At 31.4% G+C, this 21862-nt stretch overlaps 3 protein-coding genes across 3 annotated transcripts; 2 read left to right on the forward strand and 1 right to left on the reverse strand.

Moving 5' to 3' along the window:
* Positions 1-8087: 8087 nt before the first annotated feature.
* LOC149516590 (uncharacterized) lies at positions 8088-10276 on the forward strand. Its single transcript, XM_089766287.1, has 4 exons — positions 8088-8659; positions 8822-8944; positions 9022-9163; positions 9659-10276. Exons 1-4 carry the CDS (start codon positions 8088-8090, stop codon positions 10274-10276), a joined length of 1455 nt encoding a protein of 484 aa, XP_089622413.1.
* Positions 10277-10411: 135 nt separating this feature from the next.
* LOC149516591 (uncharacterized) lies at positions 10412-10918 on the forward strand. The gene has a single exon (XM_089766288.1). The coding sequence runs from the start codon at positions 10412-10414 to the stop codon at positions 10916-10918; it is 507 nt and encodes a 168-aa protein (XP_089622414.1).
* A 4888-nt stretch (positions 10919-15806) lies between these two features.
* Positions 15807-17686, reverse strand: LOC149516592 (transcription factor JUNGBRUNNEN 1-like). The gene is made up of 3 exons (XM_089767328.1): positions 17262-17686; positions 16662-16963; positions 15807-16572 (listed from the first exon to the last, which is right to left on the reverse strand). The coding sequence occupies exons 1-3, from the start codon at positions 17392-17394 to the stop codon at positions 15907-15909; spliced, it is 1101 nt and encodes a 366-aa protein (XP_089623454.1). The 5' UTR covers positions 17395-17686; the 3' UTR covers positions 15807-15906.
* Positions 17687-21862: the final 4176 nt, after the last annotated feature.

Consider the following 21862-nt stretch of genomic DNA (forward strand, 5'->3'; position numbering starts at 1 on the left):
ACCCAGCTGTAGACACCCTATTTAGTTTGAGACTCAAACCAATTGAGCCTAGATCTAATCCAAGCCCAATAGTTCAATTTCCTACATTTCTTTTTTATATCTTGTTTGTCTTATTTATTTATTTCTCTTTTTTTATATTTTAGTATTTTATATATCTGGTTCTAAATTTTTATCATAAATCATTAATCATGTGGAGTAATTTGAGCACTAATCAAGGATGATCTCGGTAATTAAGACTTAAACACGATATCTTTAGATATTAAAGGAAGATTGAAAAGAAACAAAATCAGAGAATCAAAGTTAGATTTAATTTGGAGAAATTTTAAAGGATTCTAAAAATCAAGGAAAATCAAGACAATTCTAGAAATTAATTAAATCAGCTTTAAAGAGAATCAAGAAAAAAATCAATTCAAAGCATAATCAAATTTGCAATCTTTTCCATTCAATGCAAATCCTTAAAATTCTTAGCAGAAGGCCCCATATAAATACTAATTAACCACACACAAAAAGGGGAAAAATACTAGGGATCTTAGTTTTCTGTTTTTAACAGAAATCATTCAAGCAATTTTTGAGATTTTTTTTTGGGTTCTGTGAATTTATTTCATTTTGAATTTGATTTGATTTGTGAATTTCCTAAATTTGGGTTTTAATTTTTAAGTTTGATTCCATATTCTGATGAGTTTATGAGTTTTTGCTGAGGTTTTTTTGTTGGTTTTTTATTTTGAAATTTCTATTGGTTTTTAAGAATCTGAAAACTTTCTAGGTTTAGGATGAATTTTTTGGTTGAAGTTTGAAGTTTTTGCTTTAACCTTATTATATGGCCTTGTTGTGAGCAACGTTCCGACAATCCATGCTTTCCTTTCTTCCCTTCCCCTTTCGTTTTCATCCACTTTTGTAACAACACCTCTACGCTTTTCCTCCATTAACTTTAGCTTATCCCACATTCCTTCTAAATCCTTCTCCATTGATAACTCCCTTCCACTTCCGAATGAACTTTACTGACTAAACTATGACTATCTAGGCCTCAAAGGAACCTCTATATGTAACCCTTAGGCAATACTCACTTATAGGCTCATAAGATTGCTTTCTTTCATAGACACCCATAGAGACTATCGAATAAATTTTTTAAGTCGACTGGCTTTTTTAGTAGTCATATATGCCTCAAAATGCCCATATCTAAGAAAATACTCAAAACAACAAACAAAGCCAACCTTCATTTTTTTTTTTTTTTGAGCTAGACAATCACAATTTTGATTATCCTTTGCTTACAAATTCCATGTATGGGTCTTTTTCTTATCTAGGTTTCATATTTACTCTTGAGAATAAATTAAATTAGTTTTAAAACAAATATTACTTTGGTAATTTGGTCACTAATATATATATATATATTCTCTTTAACATTAAATTACTATAACCAACTAAATAAACTTTAAGATCCAAATATTTTGATGCTCATTTAAGCATTATAATTTAAAATAAAATAATACTCACAATTATAAAAACTGAACAAATAAAATATAAAAGAAAGACATAAAAATAGAAAATAAAAATATAACTAAATATGTCACTTTTTTTGTAAACGATTGACGTGGCAAAAGCTATAAAAATATGGTTTTTTCATATAATAATAAAACAAATGTTAATCGTGATTCAATTACATATTAAACTAAGGTAACACATTAGTGTTATCATCATTTTACTATTAGTGATATTTTTAATCATTAAGAAAATAATATAATTTTTTTACAATTGTTTTTGTCTGTATTTAAAACATTAAAACCATTTAATTATGCAAAATTTTTAAAAAATTATTATAAGTCTACAAAGATTTTGTAATGACAATTTTCTTGTTTTTAAGAAAATGATAGATATTTTGTAACAACTATTTTGATCATTGTGTAATATAACAATGACTAAAAAAAGTCTTTACACATCTAATAATTTTTTGAAATGAATTATTATTGTTTTTTTGTCATTATGAATATGGCAAGGATATCATAACAATTTTATTGTCATTGTATAAAATATTTAAAATGTTAATTAGGCAATGATAATAAAAAGTCACTGCAAATATAATAGGAATTCATAAATTTTTTTTATCATTACCAATTTTATAGGAATTCAAAACAACAAAAATTATTGTTGTATAAAATATACAAAAAAAAAAAAATCAAATAGGCATCAATATAAAAAATCATTGCAAATATATGAGACGTTGTAATAATATTTTAAATCATTGCAAATTTAATAATATTTCGAAATAACTTTTTGCTATGAATATGGTATGGATATCATAACAATTTTTTTGTTCTATAAAATATTTAAAATGTTAATTAGGAATAAGAATTTAAATTCATTGCAAATATAATAGGATTTCATAACAATTTTTTTATCATTACCAATTTTATAGATATTCACAATAACAAAAATTATCTTTGTACAAAATATAAAAAATTCAAATAAACAACGACTATAAAAAATCATTGCAAATATAAAAAGATTTTGCAACAATATTTTTAGTCATTGCTAAAATCTCATTTTCTAGTAGTGCTACAATTAATCAATTATAATTCAAAATTATATGAAGTCAATCAAAATTTTATATAAAACCTACATTTATAAATTATATAACACTACAAATATATTATTATAATTGAACAATTAAAAAATCGTAACAAAAAAATGACAAGTGAAATATTCTTCAATATTTAGCACCATGCATCACTTGAAGAGTTAAGTTAAGATTTCTTTTGTCGAAAATCGTATCATTTAAATATATATATATATATATGCACATATCCTGAGAGAAATTATAAATTATAAATGAACAAAAAAATGATAATACTCAAATGAGTCATTGAACTTTACTCAAAAATAAAAATAAATCAATTATCTTTTATTGCATTAAACTAATGGTCTAAACTTTTATTTTATTGTAATTAAATCCTTGATATTGTAAAATATTTAATCTTTTGTTAAGTTTTTTTAGTTTAATAATTTAATTTATAGAAAATTCTTACTTAGATTTATTTGGATGAATTGAATGACAAATATTTGAGGGAATAATATTTTAAAAATTATTTCAATTGGACATTATTCATCCACTTTTGAGATTTAATAGGAATAATTACAATGAAATAAAAGTTTGAAGGATGATTAATATGAACATGATCATATATTGAAATATTGCAAAAGATTTATTTGATTTACAAAAGCACAACAAAAGCATTGTGAAAGTTATGCTGACTTGATTTTGGTTGGGGACACATCACTCATTCAAAAATTGTCTGCTGTTCACAGCATAAATCCTTAAACACCAATGTAATAGATTCTTTAAAGAGTTTTTTTTTCTCTGTTGATCTCTTTCTTTTTCTTTCTTATTCTCTATGTGACTCATCACATAGTCCCACATGAATAACACTTATTTCATTTTATGGATGAATGCTATTCCTTTTTTTTTTCATATGTTGAGTATGGGTACGGAGAATGGGTATAATATAAAAAATTGAGGATAAAGATGGAGAATCCTCAACCCATCTCATATCCTACCCATTGAAATTGCTAGTTTTTTACTTGGTTTGAAATTCAAACCAACTCTAATCAACTGTTCATGGTAGTTATTTGATATAGGAACTTATCCACCCATTGTAGATGGATATTTCCTACATCTCACGGTTGTATAAAATGGTAGCAAACCTCATGATCAAGATATCGTTTTTTCTACTATTTGCAATGGGTTTATATATAGAAATAAGTTGTGCGATCAATTTACTTTGAGAGCTTAATTGCTATATGATTGTTAGGTGCATATAGCAACTCAAAATCACATTTAATCACTTATACAACTATTAGGTATGCATAGTAATTCTTAAGTATAAGTAGAGTAAGCATACAGCATTTTAGATCCATTTAATCACATTTTAAGTTCTTCACAATTTCTCTTTTATCACATTACATGATATACTTGTGCATTCATAATTATGTTTAATGTTTCAAACATAATTGGTCGACCTGTGAATTCAACCAAATGTGACACCAGAATAATTTTCCTTTTTTCTATAATCTCTCTATTTCAATTCAACTACTATCAAGATGTTTCATTAGATTGAATCATTCATGATCATTGGTGACATTTCAAAATAGCTAACATTGAACGAAAACTTTAAGAAACAATCGAAAGTCCTTGAAGGTATTAAATATTATATCCTTTGATTTCAAGGGTCTCACACAATAAGAAACATAGATATATTCTTTTGTTACTTTTGTTGGTCGAATAATGCATATGTAGTATGAAACACATACTATAGATTACTCTCCTTTTCTCAAGAAACTTATGTCTTTATCAATAAATATATAACTTTTTTTAAAAAATTTATTATAAATATAAATTAAGCAGACTTTCATATATAGCATCAAATACATACTTAGAATAACATTTTATTTCTTTTTTATAAGAAGGATATAGCATATTTTGTGAAACTTTCACTTAATACATAAATAATTCTTTATATAGTCCACAATAAGTTCTCATGTTATTGAATTGCATAACCCCTCATCACTATCAAAAACATATATACTAATACTGAATTACTAAAGTATAATCACACTTCAAAAATCTTTAATATGTTATGATAGGTCGAAATCAACCATGTCTATATATACCAATTTTAATATATGATGGCTTTGAAAGTTTCCTTGTGTTTTGTTTTATCCAATCAAACTATCAAAATTGCATCACGGATCCCAAAATGGAAAATGCCATACAGAATTCCAACAGAAAAAAGAGAAACACCCAAAACTTCCTAGTTTCTACATTTAAATAAAGAATAACAAGCATTAGCTGCTTGACTTGATGCAGGCCAGTACCTCTCCATCTCGTCTGGTAAATAGTGTTAACACTCCGGCCTCCACACCCAATGCAATTGTTCCAGCAAATCCAAGGCGTGGAAAAGTGAGATATTTTTCTTCTTTTGCTGTATTATTAATTGAAATACTATATAAGAAATTTATATGCTTTGATTGCTTTTACATATTTAAAAAGAAATTATATACTTATCTATATTTATATCTTCTATATGTAAAAGTATTAATCCCAAAGTATTAAAAGTAATTAACATATGAAAAACAAGATGTATGTCAATTTTTTTTAAATTTTGTTTGTAGAATTAAAAAAATTTATTGACAGTATATCAAATAATAACTCCATATATAAATACCCCTATAAAATTATAAATATATCAAAATTTAGAACAATATGAATGACTTATAATTAACTATATATGTTTTTATAATATAGAATTATTAAAAATGACTTACAATTTTATTGTATCAATGAAAACAACGATAGCAAGAATTATAGTATCAATGAAAACAATATAAATTATAGGATGAATCCTTTGACTTATAATTCTATGACATAATTTTATAATAGTATGGATTCTATATAATTTAGAAAATATGGGATAGAGGATAGAATGTTTTTAGATAACTTATACTATATAACGAAGTTGTTCATCAAATTTTGAATTCTAAAGAAGGGTTTAGAATAAATTTTACCTTTGAGATATAAAAATATCTTTTTGATAGTTGTCTAAGGTGTGTCATATCTTATTAATTTTCATTCTTATATCTCATTCTTAACGAAAAATACTAATAATAAGCCAAAGTTAATTGATGGGAGTACTTCAATATTAAAAAAAAAAAAATACATAAAACAATTATTTGATTTAAGATGAGGTATATCCTTGAGTACTATTTATATATTTAATTACTGGTTTTTTAAGAGATCAAAATTCCATATTAAAAATAATTTTAGTTAATCCCTTATAAATATATTAATGACTATTATAATTAAGACAATAACTTATAATATTGTAATTTGTTGGTATAAGTAAAGTAATATTGCTATCACTTATAATCAAACGCGTTTGAATATCTAATAATAAATTGAACACAATTTCATTTGGTATTTTTTCTTAATTGCTTCATATTTTATAAATATATTTTATAAATATATTTATAATTTCATATTTCTTATACATCCATCTGCAACGCACGCATTGCGTGTGTGGCAAAAATTAGTGTTTTAAAACATTGCTGTTGTTATATGTTTCAGAATATAGTTGAAGAAGTAAAGACTGCAGCCCTTGAAGCAGTAAAGATTGCAATCCGCGAAGCTATAAAGAGTGTAGTACTCAAGTTTTGTTCCATCATGTAAACAATCATGCAATTAAAAGAAAGTACATATTTCTGAGAAACTTTAGGTAGCACTTGAAGCTAAAGTCTTGAGAATTGATGCTAGCTGTTCTTTAATATTTTCAAAGATTATGAATAAAGATAGATACGACGATTCATGTATTAATATTATATAAAATATTAAAATTTATGTATTTATATTATATTTTAAATAAAAATTATGTGTCAACCAATAATAACATAGAAATTAATGCTAAGACCACAGAGAGTTTGGAGGAAAATCAGAAACAGGAAAAGCAATCTAAAGCAGGAATAAGACAAGAGGATGTGCATGTTAATAATGACACAGGGGAAACTCACGTGCACGGAGAAACCAACAAGGCTCATGGGGCATGTAAAATAAATGTGACAAATACAAAAAGGAAAAGAATAGCAAGGCAACAAGGCGCACGTGGAGGCTCAAAAGGTTCGGCTGGAAACAAAAGAAAAACAGAAGATTTCTTCGACCAAATGGACCTTATGGAAGTTGATGGGCTGGAGAAAAAATTTAAAACAGATGAGGGCAGCAATAACCTGTTTGTAGAGACATTGGCGGTGATTGGTTCCCAGTCCCGCCAATCGTCATGAAAACCATAATCTGGAACTGCCGTGGGCTTGGGAACCCACGGACAGTCAGAGCTTTGAAAAAGCTCGTTCAGAAACAAGGTCCCTATGTTGTCTTTTTGTGTGAAATAAATTTAAATTCAATTGAGTTTGATAGGATCCGAAGGAAATGCAGGATGGCTAACAGCTTTGTAATTGATCGCATAGGTAGAAGCGGTGGGCTAGCTATGATGTGGAGAGCTGACTACACACTTCAACTAAGAACTTTCTCCAGATACCATATCGATATGGAATTTATTGAGGATGACAAGCCAACATGGAGAATAACGGGATTTTTTGGTGAACCCGAAATTGAGAAACATTTCCTAGGCGCTTCTAAGGGAGCTAGCATCGCAATCACAACGACCATGGCTGTGCGTGGGTTACTTCAATGAGATTCTAAATGATAGTGAGAAAAGTGGGAAGTGCTTGCGACCTGAGAAGCAAATCACAGCATCAGAGAAGCAATAGAGGATAGTAATTTGGTAGACTTGGGTTTCATGGGTACATGGTTTACATGGACAAAAGTCTGGAAGGCTGAAGACTTAATCAGAGAGAGGATTGATCGATGTTTAGCTACTAAAGGATGGTGTGATATCTTCCCACATTTTTTGGGTAGAACACTTAAGAAGGTCAAGATCGGACCATTGCCCATTATTGTTAAACACAAGTGGGAGCAACAAACAAGGCAATGGCACGAAAAAACACCATTTCTATTTCGAAGAAATGTAGTGTAGGGAGCTGGAATGTGAAGAGGTGGTAGCAGAAAAGTGGAAAACGAACAATACGGCAGAAAAGTGGAAAGCCAACAATATGCGAACGGTGGAAAGGAGGATTCATGAGGTAGGCAACACTTTGAAGAGGCGGCATGACCAAAACTATGGAAATGTTAGCCGCCAGATTGACGAACTCAACCATAAACTAAGTTGGTTGAAAAGTCAAAAAGTGGATGATGGCATCATGGGTGAGGAAAGCAGGGCAAAAAAAAAATGCTGGATGATTTGCTGGAGAAAGAAGAAATTTTTTAGAAACAAAGAGCAAAGGTGGACTGGCTGAGAGAAGGAGACAGGAACACTGCATACTTCCCTACACAGGTGAACAACCGAAGAAGGAGAAATTTAGTTACAGGACTCAAAGATGACGATAGAAAATGGTGTGTAGGGGAGGGGGAAATGTACAATATCACAAAACACTACTTTGAAAAGCTCTTTGAATCCCAAGAATCACAAAACATATAAGATATCTTAGAGATGGGGGACCACCGAGTTACAGACGAGATGAAAAAGCTCCTTTTAGCAGAGTTCAAACCAAATGAAATAGTCCAAGCACTCAAACAGAAGCACCCTACAAAATCATCTGGACCTGATGGTATGCCTGCCCTTTTCTACCAAAAAAATTGGCATGTTGTTGGCAGTGACATAATTTCGTTTTGCTTGGAAGTCTTAAATGGTCACCAGCATTTGCATGATATTAACAAAACATACAATGTCCTTATCCCAAAGGTCAAGAACCCCAGAAACATGACTCAATATCGCCCTATAAGTCTATGCAATGTGATCTACAAACTGATTGCTAAGGTTTTGATGAATAGAATGAAACTTGTTATACCTATGTGTATTAGTGAGTATCAAAGCGCATTTGTTCGTGGTAGGCTACTTACAGATAATGTGCTTGCTGCATATGAACTTATACATTCAATAAAGAATAAAAAACAAGGGAAGAACAGTTTCTTTGCACTAAAGCTAGATATGAGTAAAGCATATGACCGGGTGGAGTGGCCTTTCATTGAGGCTATTATGGCCAAAATGCGGTTCCAGACAAGGTGGATTTCGACTATTACGAATTGTGTTTGCTCTGTCTCCTAATCCAGACAAAGGAAGCATCACTAATAGTTTTGCCCAAGCAGAGGTCTTAGACAGGGTGATCCCTTGTTACCATATTTGTTTCTATTATATACAGAAGGACTGTCTGCCTTATTATCCAGAGGCCAAAGGAGTGGAGAAATCCAATGTGTAAGGTCAAGCAGATCTGGTCCCCGGATTACTCGTCTTTTCTTTGCTGACGATAGTTTAATGTTCGCTAGAGATAGCGAAAAGATGGCGAGAAGGTGAAGAACATGCTAAAGGTATATGAAGAAAGCTCGGGCCAGAAAGTTAATTTTGATAAATTAGCCCTTTTCTTCAGCAATAACACCACTAGAGGCCAGAGGGAAACACTTCAACGATTGTTTGGGATCAATGCAACCACAAATTCAGAAAAGGACTTGGGTCTGCCAACCTTAGTGGGAAGGGGAAAGAAGAAAGCTTTTAGAAGCATCAAGGAGAAGGTGCAAACTCTGATCCAAAATTGGCGTGGGTGATTTTTATCTTTGTTAGGAAAAGAAGTATTCATAAAAGCAGTTCTTCAAGCTATTCCAGCTTACACGATGAATTGCTTTCTTCTACCAAAATCTCTAGTGCAAGAACTAACAAGCATCATAAGTAGATACTGGTGGAGAAATAAGACAGAGGGGAAAGGTATACACTGGCTCAAATGGTCAACAATGAGCATGCCAAAAACTATGGGTAGGATGGGCTTTCGCGAGCTGGAAAAATTCAATAAAGCTATGTTAGGGAAGCAAGGCTGAAAATTAATCGATGATACTGGATCTTTATGCTACAAAGTCTTGAAGGCCAGATATTTTCCCCATAATAGTTTTCTAGAGTCAAACCTGGGTTACAAACCATCTCTAATATGGAGAAGTATTTGGGAGGTGAAACAGGTGTTGATTAGTGGAATAAGATGACGAGTGGGTGATGGAAAAAGCATCCGAATATGGAAGGACAAATGGTTACCCATAGAAGGAAGTTTTGAACCTATTTCAAGACCAAACAGCATTGCGGAGGATGCCACAATTGAGGCTCTGATCGATGAGGAGAACGGAAGGTGGAAAGAGAACTTAATACGGATGGAATTTAATCAAGCTGAAGCTGATGCAATCTGTGTGATTCCTCTAAGTAGAAGGGTTATGGCTGATAAATTAATTCGGCATTTTAACAAAACTGGGGAGTACACAGTAAAAAATAGGTACCGGATGCAATCCGAGGTTGATACAGATGCAGGAAACCAATTCGTGGTATGGAGGAAAATTTGGAGGGCATTGATACCACCTAAAGTAAAACTCTTTGCACGGAGAACCTGTCACGAAATCCTGCCAACGATGGAGAAACTAGCAGCTAAAATCAACAATGTTAATCCGTGCTGCCTAAGATGTGGAATAACAAATAAGTCTGTCTTGCATGCTTTAAAGGACTGCTCTAACCCATCCAGAATACTGTCTAAGAGCAACGATGTGAAACAGATGGTACAGATAACAAGTCAAAGTTGCAAACAGTGGCTGGAAACTACTGCAAGGATACTATCAAATACAGACATTGAAAATTTTCTTATGTTACTTTAGTCATTATGGGAAGACAGAAACTCGAATGTGAAGAGGGGGCAATCACAACCGGAAAACACCATTGAGCAGAAAGCCAAAATATTGTTGACTGAATACAAAAGTAAGTCTCTATAGAAAAATAACCAAAGGAACACAATGGTAAGGAAATGGGAGGCAGCACCAGAAACGCTCCACAAAGTCAATTTCGATGGTGCTCTATACTCTCACAGCAGAAAAGGAGATGTTGGAGTTCTCTTACGAGATCACAGGGGACAAGTTGCAGGTGCAGTGGCATTCATAGTGAACCTAGTATCAGATGCTTGTGTAATAGAAGCAATAGCAGCAGTAAAAGCGTTGGAGTTTGCAACACAAATGGGATGCAGGAAGATTCTGCTTGAAGGAGACTCTCGGATAGTTTCAAACTGTTTGACAAAAAAGGATGAGGTACTATCCAACATAGGCCCAATTATTCATGATGGCAGAAGATGGGTAAGGAAGTTTGATATATGCATGATAGAACACACGAAGAGAGAAGGAAATGAGGCAGCTCATTCACTTGCACAATATAGTTTGCAGCTAAATAGCGACAGGTTTTGGGTAGAGGATTTTCCAGATTCGAAAACTTTAGCTGTACTAATGGATATTGCAAGTTTAAATAAATGAAAGGAGATTTTATATTAAAAAAAAAAATTATATGTCATAATTCATGTCGAAATGCATTTTTTTTTGTGAAACCCATACATAATTATTATTAAAATTTTAAATTATGTCATTTTCGTATCTTTTATTCTAATCGTGTTCGTGTTGTATTACTATATTATATTTTAGATTATTAGATTTAAATAAAAGTGTTACAAGGACTAGGTTCTTTGTGTAGGCCTAATAGCAAAGTAACATTTAATTTATTTAAAATTTCCTAATTTATCATTTTTTAATATTTATTTATTTGAAGAACATATTATACATTTATACTTTTTCAAACTTACAACCTTTAAATACTAATTTTAATAACATGCTAACTGATTCAAATTTCAGTCAACAGTAACATTTAATATTTTAAAAGTAAAACAATTGTAAGATGAGTTGATAAACATATTTTATTTAGTGATTTGGATTTTGTTTAGCATTGCTATTGAAAGTAGTTTTTGCATTCAAAAGCTATTTTTGACCTAAACACAATGCTAAATGATAAAAATTTTTGGCTTTCAATCCAAAAACTTGATTTTCCAACCCAAATCAAAAAGCTTCTTAAGAAATGCTTTTGCAGCGAAAAAGTGTGTTTTGCATAAAAAATTACTTTATCATGTTTATATTTCTAATATTTTATTATTTTGAGTAAATTTCATAAATATACTCTATGGTTAAGGCCAAAATAAAAGTATCCATTAGAGATTTAAAACGTGTCACTTAATTACCATATGATTTATTTTATTATTTTTTATCCAAAACTATTACTTTTTCTGTTTTTTATTTTTATTTTTTTTCTTCTTCTTCATCTTAATCCATCATCTCTCTCTAAAACAAAACCAATTCTTTCTCTAAACCCAAATCAATCCACAAATAACAACCTTCAAACCACTAGAACCTCTACACCACCACCACCATTACAAGTTCACATTACCACCAAACTTCATTGTTAACTCATTCTCTCTCACTAAAAATTCATTCCCCAAAACCACCTGATTTCACATACATTAAGCCTATCACCATTTTCATTGTTGACCTAAGTAGATAAATATAATTGAAAGCTTTCATTAAAGAAAACCTTTTTTAATATGGATAAGGTGCTACTAACATCATTTAAGAGGCAACTTAAAAGACCCAGTTATTTGGACAACTTGTCATCTAACTTGGTCAAGTTTTGCCGACAATTTCTTTCACATTAAATCAAGCTCGAGGCCTTGTTATCCCCTTACCAATTTTCAAATTTATACCAAAAGCTTTACTGCAATTTAATAGAAAATAAAACACCTCTGAGAAACTAATAATCACATGAAGATAGTTGTTACATCTTATGTATGTCCAAAAGTTTTATATATCAAAAACTGCTCCCAGCAACATAAGCATATGTTTCACTCCATAAAACCAAGAATCTAGGACTGGAAAGAGTAGATATGGGTAGACCATGAAGGAAAATTTTAGATTAATTTAGAAATACACAGAAAACCCATTCACCTTACTAACGCAATGGGAGAATAGGAGCTTACTCTCCACCTCTAGATTAAGGAATGGTATTCTTAGTTCATGAATCCTTAGCTGTTGTAAAAGCAGCAGTTTGACAAATTCTTCATTGATGAACATCACAATTATACACACGAGCAATAGTTACATGGGTAATGACACTAAAACGATAAAGAACTAAAAACCAACAAATGTTGAGATATATAATAAACATATGGAGAAGTCATTAAGCATGATTAAGGCAGACAAACTAATTATATATTTTTCCATCCATTGCAAATGAACAGAACTTATAGTTTGGCTCCTCTAGGGTTGAACCATTTTGCACACATCCAATGAATTTTTAGTGAGAGAAAATGAGTTAACAATGAAGGCTGGTGGTGATATTAACTTGTAATGGAGGTGGTGGTGTAGAGGTTTTGGTAGTTTGAAAGTTGCTATTCGTGGATTAGTCTACGTTTAGAGAGAAAATTAGTTTGATTTTAGAGAGAGAGAATGAAATTTTAGAGAGAAAAGATAAATTTTTAGAGAGAAAGGCTGAATTGAGATGAAGAAGAAGAAAAAAAATAAAAAATAAAAAGAAACAAAAAAGTAATGGTTTTGAGTAAAAAAAATAATACAACATATTGAAAAGTAGTTAAGTGTTACGTTTTAAACCTCACGGGGAATTTTCATTTCGGTCTTAACCACTTGGAATATTTCTAAAATTTACCCTATTATTTTGTAAATATATTTTTAAACATTTCAATTACTCACATCAATTTTTCAATGTAACACCAAACACTCAGAATTTCTAATTATACTTTCTCATCACATTTTTTAAATATATATTTGAAATGCAATAGCAATGCTAAATTAACCCTTAGGATATATATTTTTGATAGTGGTAAGGTATTATGCTATTCAATAACATGAGAACTTATAAAATGTGTTTGATGAATAAGATTATAATAGAACAAGAACAGAGATTCAAATAGTGGTGGAGTAGCGATGTAGCAGCCGCTATTTCATAGTAACGCCATTGTCTACCACTGCTATTAACGAAAAAAGGACGAGAATTTGAATCACGACAGTAGCGGTAGGTAGCCACCACGAAAAATGGCAAATCGATGAGTAGTGGTAATATCGGTCTGTTATCAATCGCTACTTCGTTTTTGGTTCAAACATTCTATGTAAAAAGCAAAAAAAAAAAAAAATCATTTAGGTTAAAATCTTCAAATAAAAAATTATCTTAGGCTGGTAGAGACTTCAATCCACAAATACATCCTTACAAAACATCAAGCACAAGCAATGCAACACTTAAATTACTTTTTTTGTTGAAAATTTTGAAAGCTTCTTGTGATTTTTTGTTGAATGAAACTGGACTCTGTTAGTGAAAGTTGCTATGTGTGCTAAATTGAAACTCTTGATAAGAGAGAGTTAAGAGGCAAATAGAGAGACTGTGAGTGGGAATTGGTATTATGGGTGTGTAGGAATGTTGAAATCGGTATTTGGGTTTGTGGGAATTGGGATGAGAGATAACCTGGGTGAAAAATGAGAGGGAAATCGAGAATGGGTTGGAGATTGGGGAAAAGTTAAGGAAAATAAAGAGTGAAGAGTTAATGGTAAAAATGCAAGGCATAAGGGGTTTGTGGATTTTTTTTTGGAATTTTTTAATTTTTGTCTAATAGGGATTTTTATTTAGAGAAAAATTTATTAATTTATGATTTTATATTTGAATTTTAGTAATGATTTTTCTATTGTTAATTTTTTTAAGATTAGATTAGTTCTGATTATTTTTTGTATAATTAAATAATAATTGAAAATGTTGTTTATTATAGAATAAATAAAAAGTAATTTATGGTAAAAATGTTAAATTAATAAATATGTTAAAACAAATAAATTACTTAATAAATCGAGCATTTTATAATCTAATAAAATTATATTTTTTAAATTTGTAATATTATTATATATGATACTTGACATTTAATATGTTTTACTTTATTAATATATATTTAGTTTGCCTGAAATTAATACTAAATATGAACTTTTCTTAAGGAAAGATTTGTTACTAAATCAAATATAAATACTTTATATAATCTCAAAAAAATTATGAATAATTTTTTCTAAGTAAATAAAATATTATAAACCACTTTTTAAATTACAAAATAAGAATTTTTATAATTATAATTATAATTACTTCATTTTGTATCAAGTTGTGTAAATTAAAAAAAATTCATGACTACAATAACTACGATGATCTCTGTTATATTTGCAACCATGATAAACATAACACGACAAAAATATAACCTTGACCATAATTTAAATCCTTGGATAGGATAAATTGATATTATAAATATGATTAAATTAAATAATATTATCTTATTTTATGTTTAATATGTGCAATAATTTAGATAAGATAATTTTATTTATTGATCAAAATTATCATTTTTCAAAGTTTATAAAATTTAAATTATTAATGTAATTTTTAAGGGTATAATAAAACATGTAAATTTAATTTCATGGATTAAAACTAAATTTCTTCACTTTGAAAGCATTGAATCACTTTATATCAAAAAATTAATTAATCTTCCTTAAAATCCTATCCCTTTTTTATATATAAATCAATTATAATATAAAATAATTATTATTCTATTCTTTTCATCATCTTATACATCCAAGATGGCCCCAACTACATAAAGAATTATTTGTGTATTAAGTGAAAGTTTCACTAAAATTTGTAACACCGTCCATCGGAAAATGGCCTTTCAGCAGTTTTTTTTTATGTAGTACAATGTCAAAACATCCCAAAAACTAAGTTTTCGAGTCCCATCTTTGTTCAACAGATTGAACAACTCCCTGTTCATCATCCGTACATGGTTTCTTTGCTTCATCATCACCATGAAATTCTCGCGTCTTATTTTGCCATCTCTGTTTGGATTCATGGCGTCGAAAAATCCATTTGCCCTTTCCTTGATGTTCTCCGGATCTGATTCATAATATGCCTTCGCAGCCACTCTTAATTCTTCCATTTCTCTTCAGGCGTGATTTATGTAGGACAAAATTTTTGCAACTTTTTACAATAATGTCATGATGAATGAATGCTTTGTTACAATTTTAAGAAATGAAGACTGAAGGGAAGATAATTTTTATTATTTGTGACCTTCTATGTGTTTTAACAAATTATTATACTTTAAACTAAAGGTGTTTGAATTGAAAAAGATTTTTAATTTGATTCTCATATAGCATCTAGGCAGACTCCATTCCCCTTCAAAGGAAATAAGGAAGGTGGGTGGGACAAAGGAAATAACAAATTTCCTGTATTGGCAAGTGGAGGAAAGAAGAATAAGTGGAAACAAATAAATGAGAGCAAATATTAGACTAGGATGTGTAGATAGTTGGAATATGTGAAAACTGTACAATAATACTGTGAACAGGTATGCTGCCCATACTAGCTCCAACTGAATAATCCAAAACTAGTAGACAGCTGTTTAAGTATAGCATTTGTCAGTTGAATAAGTAGTTGACATCTCACTTGGACATTGAGGTGAATCCCATGGTAGATTTGGAGACAAGCTGAAAGGAAATCCTATTGGTTGGATAGTCCCCCAAAGGTTATCCTCAGGGGTTGCATTCGAATTCTTCCTCGTGCCCTCCTCACTTTCTCCTACACCTGTATTGCCTTGCATATCTTGGGTTAAACTGATTAAGAAGCCGCTGTATTGGTGTTGTTGCCCTCCGAAATCTATACTGTCGGAGGCCTTGCTAACATCAGTGATCAATGGTGGGCTTAATAGCATGTGATCAAGCCGTGAAAACATGAAGTTGTAGTGAAGGTCTCCATTGGAAACAGGAAGTGAAGTTGGTCTATGGACTGTAGGATTGAATGATTTATAAGAAGGAATATCTGGAGCAGAAAAACTAGCATTGGAGACTTTTTGTAGTTCACTATTGCTGCATAACTGTATTGCTGATCCCATTTCGGTTCTGCAAGAAATGTTCTCTGAACTGAATTGACTCAACTTAGTGCAAGGTACACCTTGGTGGAGTATATCAGATGCTGTAGTTTCTGGAAATGAGGATATCCAAGAGTGAGAAAGAGCTTTCTGAGCCATTGAATTGGTCTTTTTGAATATCTTACAAATAGCCCATGCATCCTGTGGAATAAGGCAAATTAAAGAAACTCATAATTTCAGACTGTTCATAATTAAAGAAAACATTGGACAATTAATTCAACGATCATTACATTAGCAGGAAGGCTTTTGTTTAAAAGCTTATTTGGTGGTGTTGAGTCTGAGAGTGAAGGTAGCCGAAATTCATGCATCATCCAGTCTGTTTTAATCCCTTTGGCAGCTCTTCCTCTGTAGAACACAAGGGACTTCTTCAAACCAATACACTCGGTGCCATCAGATGAGTAAATAGGCCTGTCTGTTCCAGTTGCCTTCCAAAATCCGGCTTCTGTGACTCTGTTAGGCCTTGCACTATTTCTGTATTTACGGTCTCTTGGGCAGTAGAAATACCACTCTTTCTCCCCTGAAGCTGCTAGCTCTGCTTATAAAATGAAAAAAAAGAAAAGTACTCGTAACTTTTCCTCATAGCTAGAGGGACCAAGAAAAAGTAACAGACAAGTTTTTGGACACTGGACAGCAGTGATGTTGAAACTTTTGTGAGCTTATGACCCAGAATCTATCACTAAGGATTGAAAGGAAATTTCTTTAAGTTTCTTGGAAGCCAAACAAAGATGAATTTGCTTTATTTGAGTAAAGTGAATCACCATAGAAGGAAAGTAAAGCCAAATTCTGATCAAGTACTCATGTAATAGAGTATGGAAATGATGAAAACTCACTTGGTAGATCCCATGGTTCATGTTTATATATGTCTACTTGCTTGATCAACTCAATGGGCAAAGGTGTCTGCTGAATCTTTTTCTTAAGGTAAAATCCCTCATCTGTTGGATGAAATCGAAAACCAGGCAGCATCACATCTTCAACCTTATCAACATCATTCTTCTCATCCTTGTTACTTTTACTTCTCTCCTCAGAGTACGGTCACAAGTTAATGAAAATTTGTATAAACTGGATATAAAACGCAAAGGCCTAATTGCGTTCGAAATCCTGAAATTCGAAGCTAAACTATTGATGAAACAATTGGAGCCTATGCTCTGAAGCAGTTCCTGGACATGAACTCAAAGACAGAACCAAGTTTACAGTACGAGCTTAGTTCACTTGTTTCAAAGCCATTATAAGCTTCCTGGAAAGGGTTCTGCCTCCGAAGCTAGGGCCGCCCTTTCAGGTTTACTCTAAGGGAGAGCGTGTTTATGCGAAAGTCACGATGACTTTGGTGAGAATTTGAGCTTAAGTTGAGCCAAGCTAAGCTCTCTCTAAAGAATGGATTTTCATGGAAACTCAAGTCACGGGAATAAGAATTTTAATTCAACTCCTTTTTATTCTCAACCCCATATGAACCTGTTTCAATCCAATTTAATGATCTGAATATGACTCCAAAACCAGCTGTTTTTTGGGTTTTTCAAAATCAAATTGGTTTCACACACCTGAAAATCAAAGATAAGATGACAGAGCAACCTTCCAATGTATCATACTATTTTAATGTTTTTTTTTCTTTGCCTAAATTAATCTTTGCTTGAATACTATTTAAAGTTTTTTGGGTCAAGGCTGGACCAACTATCAACACAATAATTTCAATTTTATATTTAAATCCATGAGATTCTCTCAAAATTCCTCTAAAACCCCTTTTGGGGAAAAATATTAATTCTTATAACCTTGATCCAAAAGCTACCCTTTCTATTCCTTTCCTCATTTTATGTCACATATGAACAGATCAGCGGCCAGAGGCCAAAACTGGACCCACTTGACCCCTCCTGAAAACACATCTTGCTGTATACATGAAAGGAATCAATGAACAATTTGTTAACGTATTAAAAAGGATTTATCCATGCATCTTGGATTTAGAGTCTTTTTTTTTTTTTTGTAGAAAGTAGTTAACACTAATGATTATGGAAACGTTAGGCAAACAGTTCAGCTTTGAGATTAATGTGATTGCACTCAGTTAAAAATAGACAGTTCGTAAGAGATTAGCAGCTCAACTACTTGAAATACTACTGGTAAGACCAATGATATTGATATGATTAATTAAAACTTTAAGATTGTTTTTTCTCATTTTTAATTGTCTTTCAAAAGCAATTAATTTTAACATTTGTGGCGTATCTAAGCATTTGCTCAGTCAATTATGATTGTTTTGGTTACTCAAAGTTATGGGAATTTTCACTGAGAAAAATGTATACCATGTGCTAATAATGATAATGGGAGGGCAAAAGGACTGTGCTTAAATATTTAAATTAATTGTCCTGCTAAGTTTGCTATAGCCAATATTGTCTGGTAGATGGATAGCAAGTGATACAACATTTAATAATTAGGTAAAGATCCTTTGGTCAAATGGCCGAATGCCCTCGTTGAGAACCCTTCTTGCACGTTCCTTAACCTTGGGCCTACAAAAATGGGTCAAAATCTTACAATCTAAGCTATTCCATCTCTTTCTATATATGTGAAAATTCACCTCATAAACATAAATCAAGTTCCCGACGTGAAAAACCCACATGAAGGTTATTGACTAATACCAACCTTCTATAATCAGGCCAGCAAATTATTTTCTAATAGTAATGTTTTCAAACTAAACTATTCTCCATCGCCATGTCACTTATTTATAAACTATTTTCAAGTATTTAACATGTGATGTGTTCTGTTTCCGAACAAAAAAAAAATTCAAGTATATATAATTCTTAGTAATGTACTCATTTAAATTGCATTGCTCAATGGTACAAACATGTCATCAACTGAAGTGTGGAATTCACAATTTAGAAGTGAAAAAAGCTCTATTTAATTATGCATCTATTTTTGCTTTTGGGGTTCATTCACAATTGTACAAAACAAACCGGTAATGATATATTAAATTTGATAGTCATCAGAAATATGAGATAGAATATCACCTTGATTTTCAATAGAAAAATTCATGTTGTCAAAGTAGGATCAATAAGAGCCAAAATAAGTCAATAAAATAAGAAAATGACCAAATTGCAAATTTTCAAGCTATATTACTCCTTTGTAGCTAGCCTCAAGCCGTCAATATTGTCATCATGCAAGGGGATCGATGAAGCTTGGTAGAAGCATGAGGAAAATCATTTTCGCTTATTATGAATATTTTTATAATCCTATATATATATAGTTGCAATAACTTGATTGCTTTCTTGTAAAGTTAAAACTAAAATCCTTTTTTTTTTCCTAATTGTCATAATGCAAAGCCGCTAAACCCCATTCGAACTAATTAAAACTTGAGTTGTGTAAGAAAGGAATTTTATTTCAATAAAAATTCTAATTTAGAGTTGTAATATATATATATATATATATATATTATAAAAGAAGTTGTAACTTGAGATAGAAATAAAAGTTACATATGCTAAAATTTAAATTTCAAGTTTTTAAATGCCATATTTTAAGAGCGATTGTATGGATTAACTGATTTAAGCTTCAAATTCAAATGTAATACTCTTTGCATAATAATAATAATAAAGAAAAACACAACCATGATCTTCTTTATCAAAAGAAATGAAAAAACCCAATTTTGTTAGGATCAAATTGAATTTATTTGATTTTTATGCTTAATTTACTTATTCTTATTTGCACTAGTTTAAGCATTAAATCGAATTGGATTTGTTTAAACTTATTTCGGATTAGTCATTTTTAATTTTATTATTATTATTATCATCATCATCATCATCATCATCAACATTTAAAATTAATCAAATTAATTAAAAAATTATAAAAAAATAATTTAAATTAAATTAAAAAATTTACAAAAAAGGGGCAGAAAAATAGAAAACAACAAATCAATAGCTAGCAATTTAGGTCATGTGAGGTTGAAATTTTCAAACCCTACACTCTACCACTACTTTGTACTCCGTTACTTTACCATATTGAAGCTTTGGATTGTTGTTACAAAATTGCCAAATAAAAATAAAGATGAAGATACACAAAAAGGAGGGGCCGACACCAAGGGAAGCAACAATTTTTTTCAAGTTTCGGCTTCTTTTCCCAAGTCATCAACCTTACCCAACTATCAACCAACACCTAAAAATCCCATCACCTAGCCTTCACTCACCCTAGCACAGTTTTTTTCTTCTACACACCTTACCAGAACCCAACTCAAGCCTTCATCTACGCCTCAAATCACCCGGCTTGGCACCTCGTCGATAGCTATTAATCCTCTTCAATATAGAATCCACAGCCACCAGCCAAAATCCTTCCAAACAATAACACCTCCATTCCATTGCCCTGGTATAAACCCAGCTTAAGCCCTTCACTAGCCTTGCCCAATACTAGCTTCGGCCTACCTTTTAGCACAAGCCCCTTACCAAAAGCCATCATTTGATTACCCTTATTCAAGCTACCACCTTTACCAATCTTATCTAGTATCAACCCTAGCCTACACCCAAATGAATTATGACCAAAAGGTCAATTTTTGCTCACCCCCACCTCACCGGAACCTTTCCTTACATGCACCAACCCATAGCACATACCAAAATCACAACCAAAAGTCATCCTTTAATTGCCTTTATTTATCTTAGCTACGACATTCCCCAGCCTTGAATCATATTGACTTTGGCCTATGACTAAACGAATCACAACCAAAAGAATAGCTTTGGCTCACCTTTACCTCACCAAAACCATCCCTTACACACACTAGCCCACACCACACACTAGAGCCTATACCAATTTCCTTGAAAGCCCACTGTTGTTTCCCTAAAACTATTCCCCACAACCAGGAGGTAACAACCCCACCAACACCCTTCCACCCCTTTACAAACTGTCTCACATTCATTACCAACCACCCCATCCAATCCTAAACCTTCACCATGAAACTATCTGCCTTCATCATTATTTCTTAACCCATAACAAAAATAAAACTCCCTATTCCCCTTCACTACCCACCATAAAAACCCTTAAGTTGCACTAGAAACCACTCCCAAACAACCTTTCCAACCTATAAAAAAAAATCACTAGAAAAACCCACAAATAAGATATAAAAAAAAATAATAAAAACAAAAAAACCACCCAAAACCAAAATCTAAAATAAAAAATCAAAATCTTCCCTGTAGGGAGGAACTATAGCACCAAAATCTCTTTATTCAACAAAAAAAAGCCTTACTTCTCTTAAAAATAAAATAAAATAAATAAATAAAGTAAAAGCTTTATGAATTATTAGGCTTAAGAGAACTCCTAATAAGGTTATTGGGTTCGTGAAAGAAGAAGAAATGGTAGCAAGCTATCATTTGCGACAGAAGAACGACAAAGTGAGGAGGAGCTTAGGCGACTCGAGCTTTGGTTCTTGGGAAAAAAAAGGAAAGAGAAAAAAAAAAGAGAAAGACAAATAAAA

This window comes from Durio zibethinus, chromosome 10 (assembly GCF_047325235.1).
Source record: "Durio zibethinus cultivar Kanyao isolate XHJ-2024 chromosome 10, ASM4732523v1, whole genome shotgun sequence".
Lineage (NCBI taxonomy): Eukaryota > Viridiplantae > Streptophyta > Magnoliopsida > Malvales > Malvaceae > Durio > Durio zibethinus.

What these genes read in the sequence shown, in the direction of transcription:
- LOC149516590 (XM_089766287.1), top strand. Translation starts at nt 8,088, where the DNA reads ATGGGGGACCACCGAGTTACAGACGAGATGAAAAAGCTCCTTTTAGCA. An exon ending in AAAATGCGGTTCCAGACAAG is followed by an intron (nt 8,660 to 8,821) that starts GTGGATTTCGAC and finishes CTTATTATCCAG; the next exon opens with AGGCCAAAGGAGTGGAGAAA. An exon ending in AGCGAAAAGATGGCGAGAAG is followed by an intron (nt 8,945 to 9,021) that starts GTGAAGAACATG and finishes CCTTTTCTTCAG; the next exon opens with CAATAACACCACTAGAGGCC.
- LOC149516591 (XM_089766288.1), top strand. Translation starts at nt 10,412, where the DNA reads ATGGTAAGGAAATGGGAGGCAGCACCAGAAACGCTCCACAAAGTCAAT.
- LOC149516592 (XM_089767328.1), bottom strand. Translation starts at nt 17,394, where the DNA reads ATGCTGCCTGGTTTTCGATTTCATCCAACAGATGAGGGATTTTACCTT. An exon ending in TGAACCATGGGATCTACCAA is followed by an intron (nt 16,964 to 17,261) that starts GTGAGTTTTCAT and finishes TTTTATAAGCAG; the next exon opens with AGCTAGCAGCTTCAGGGGAG. An exon ending in ACAAAAGCCTTCCTGCTAAT is followed by an intron (nt 16,573 to 16,661) that starts GTAATGATCGTT and finishes CTTATTCCACAG; the next exon opens with GATGCATGGGCTATTTGTAA.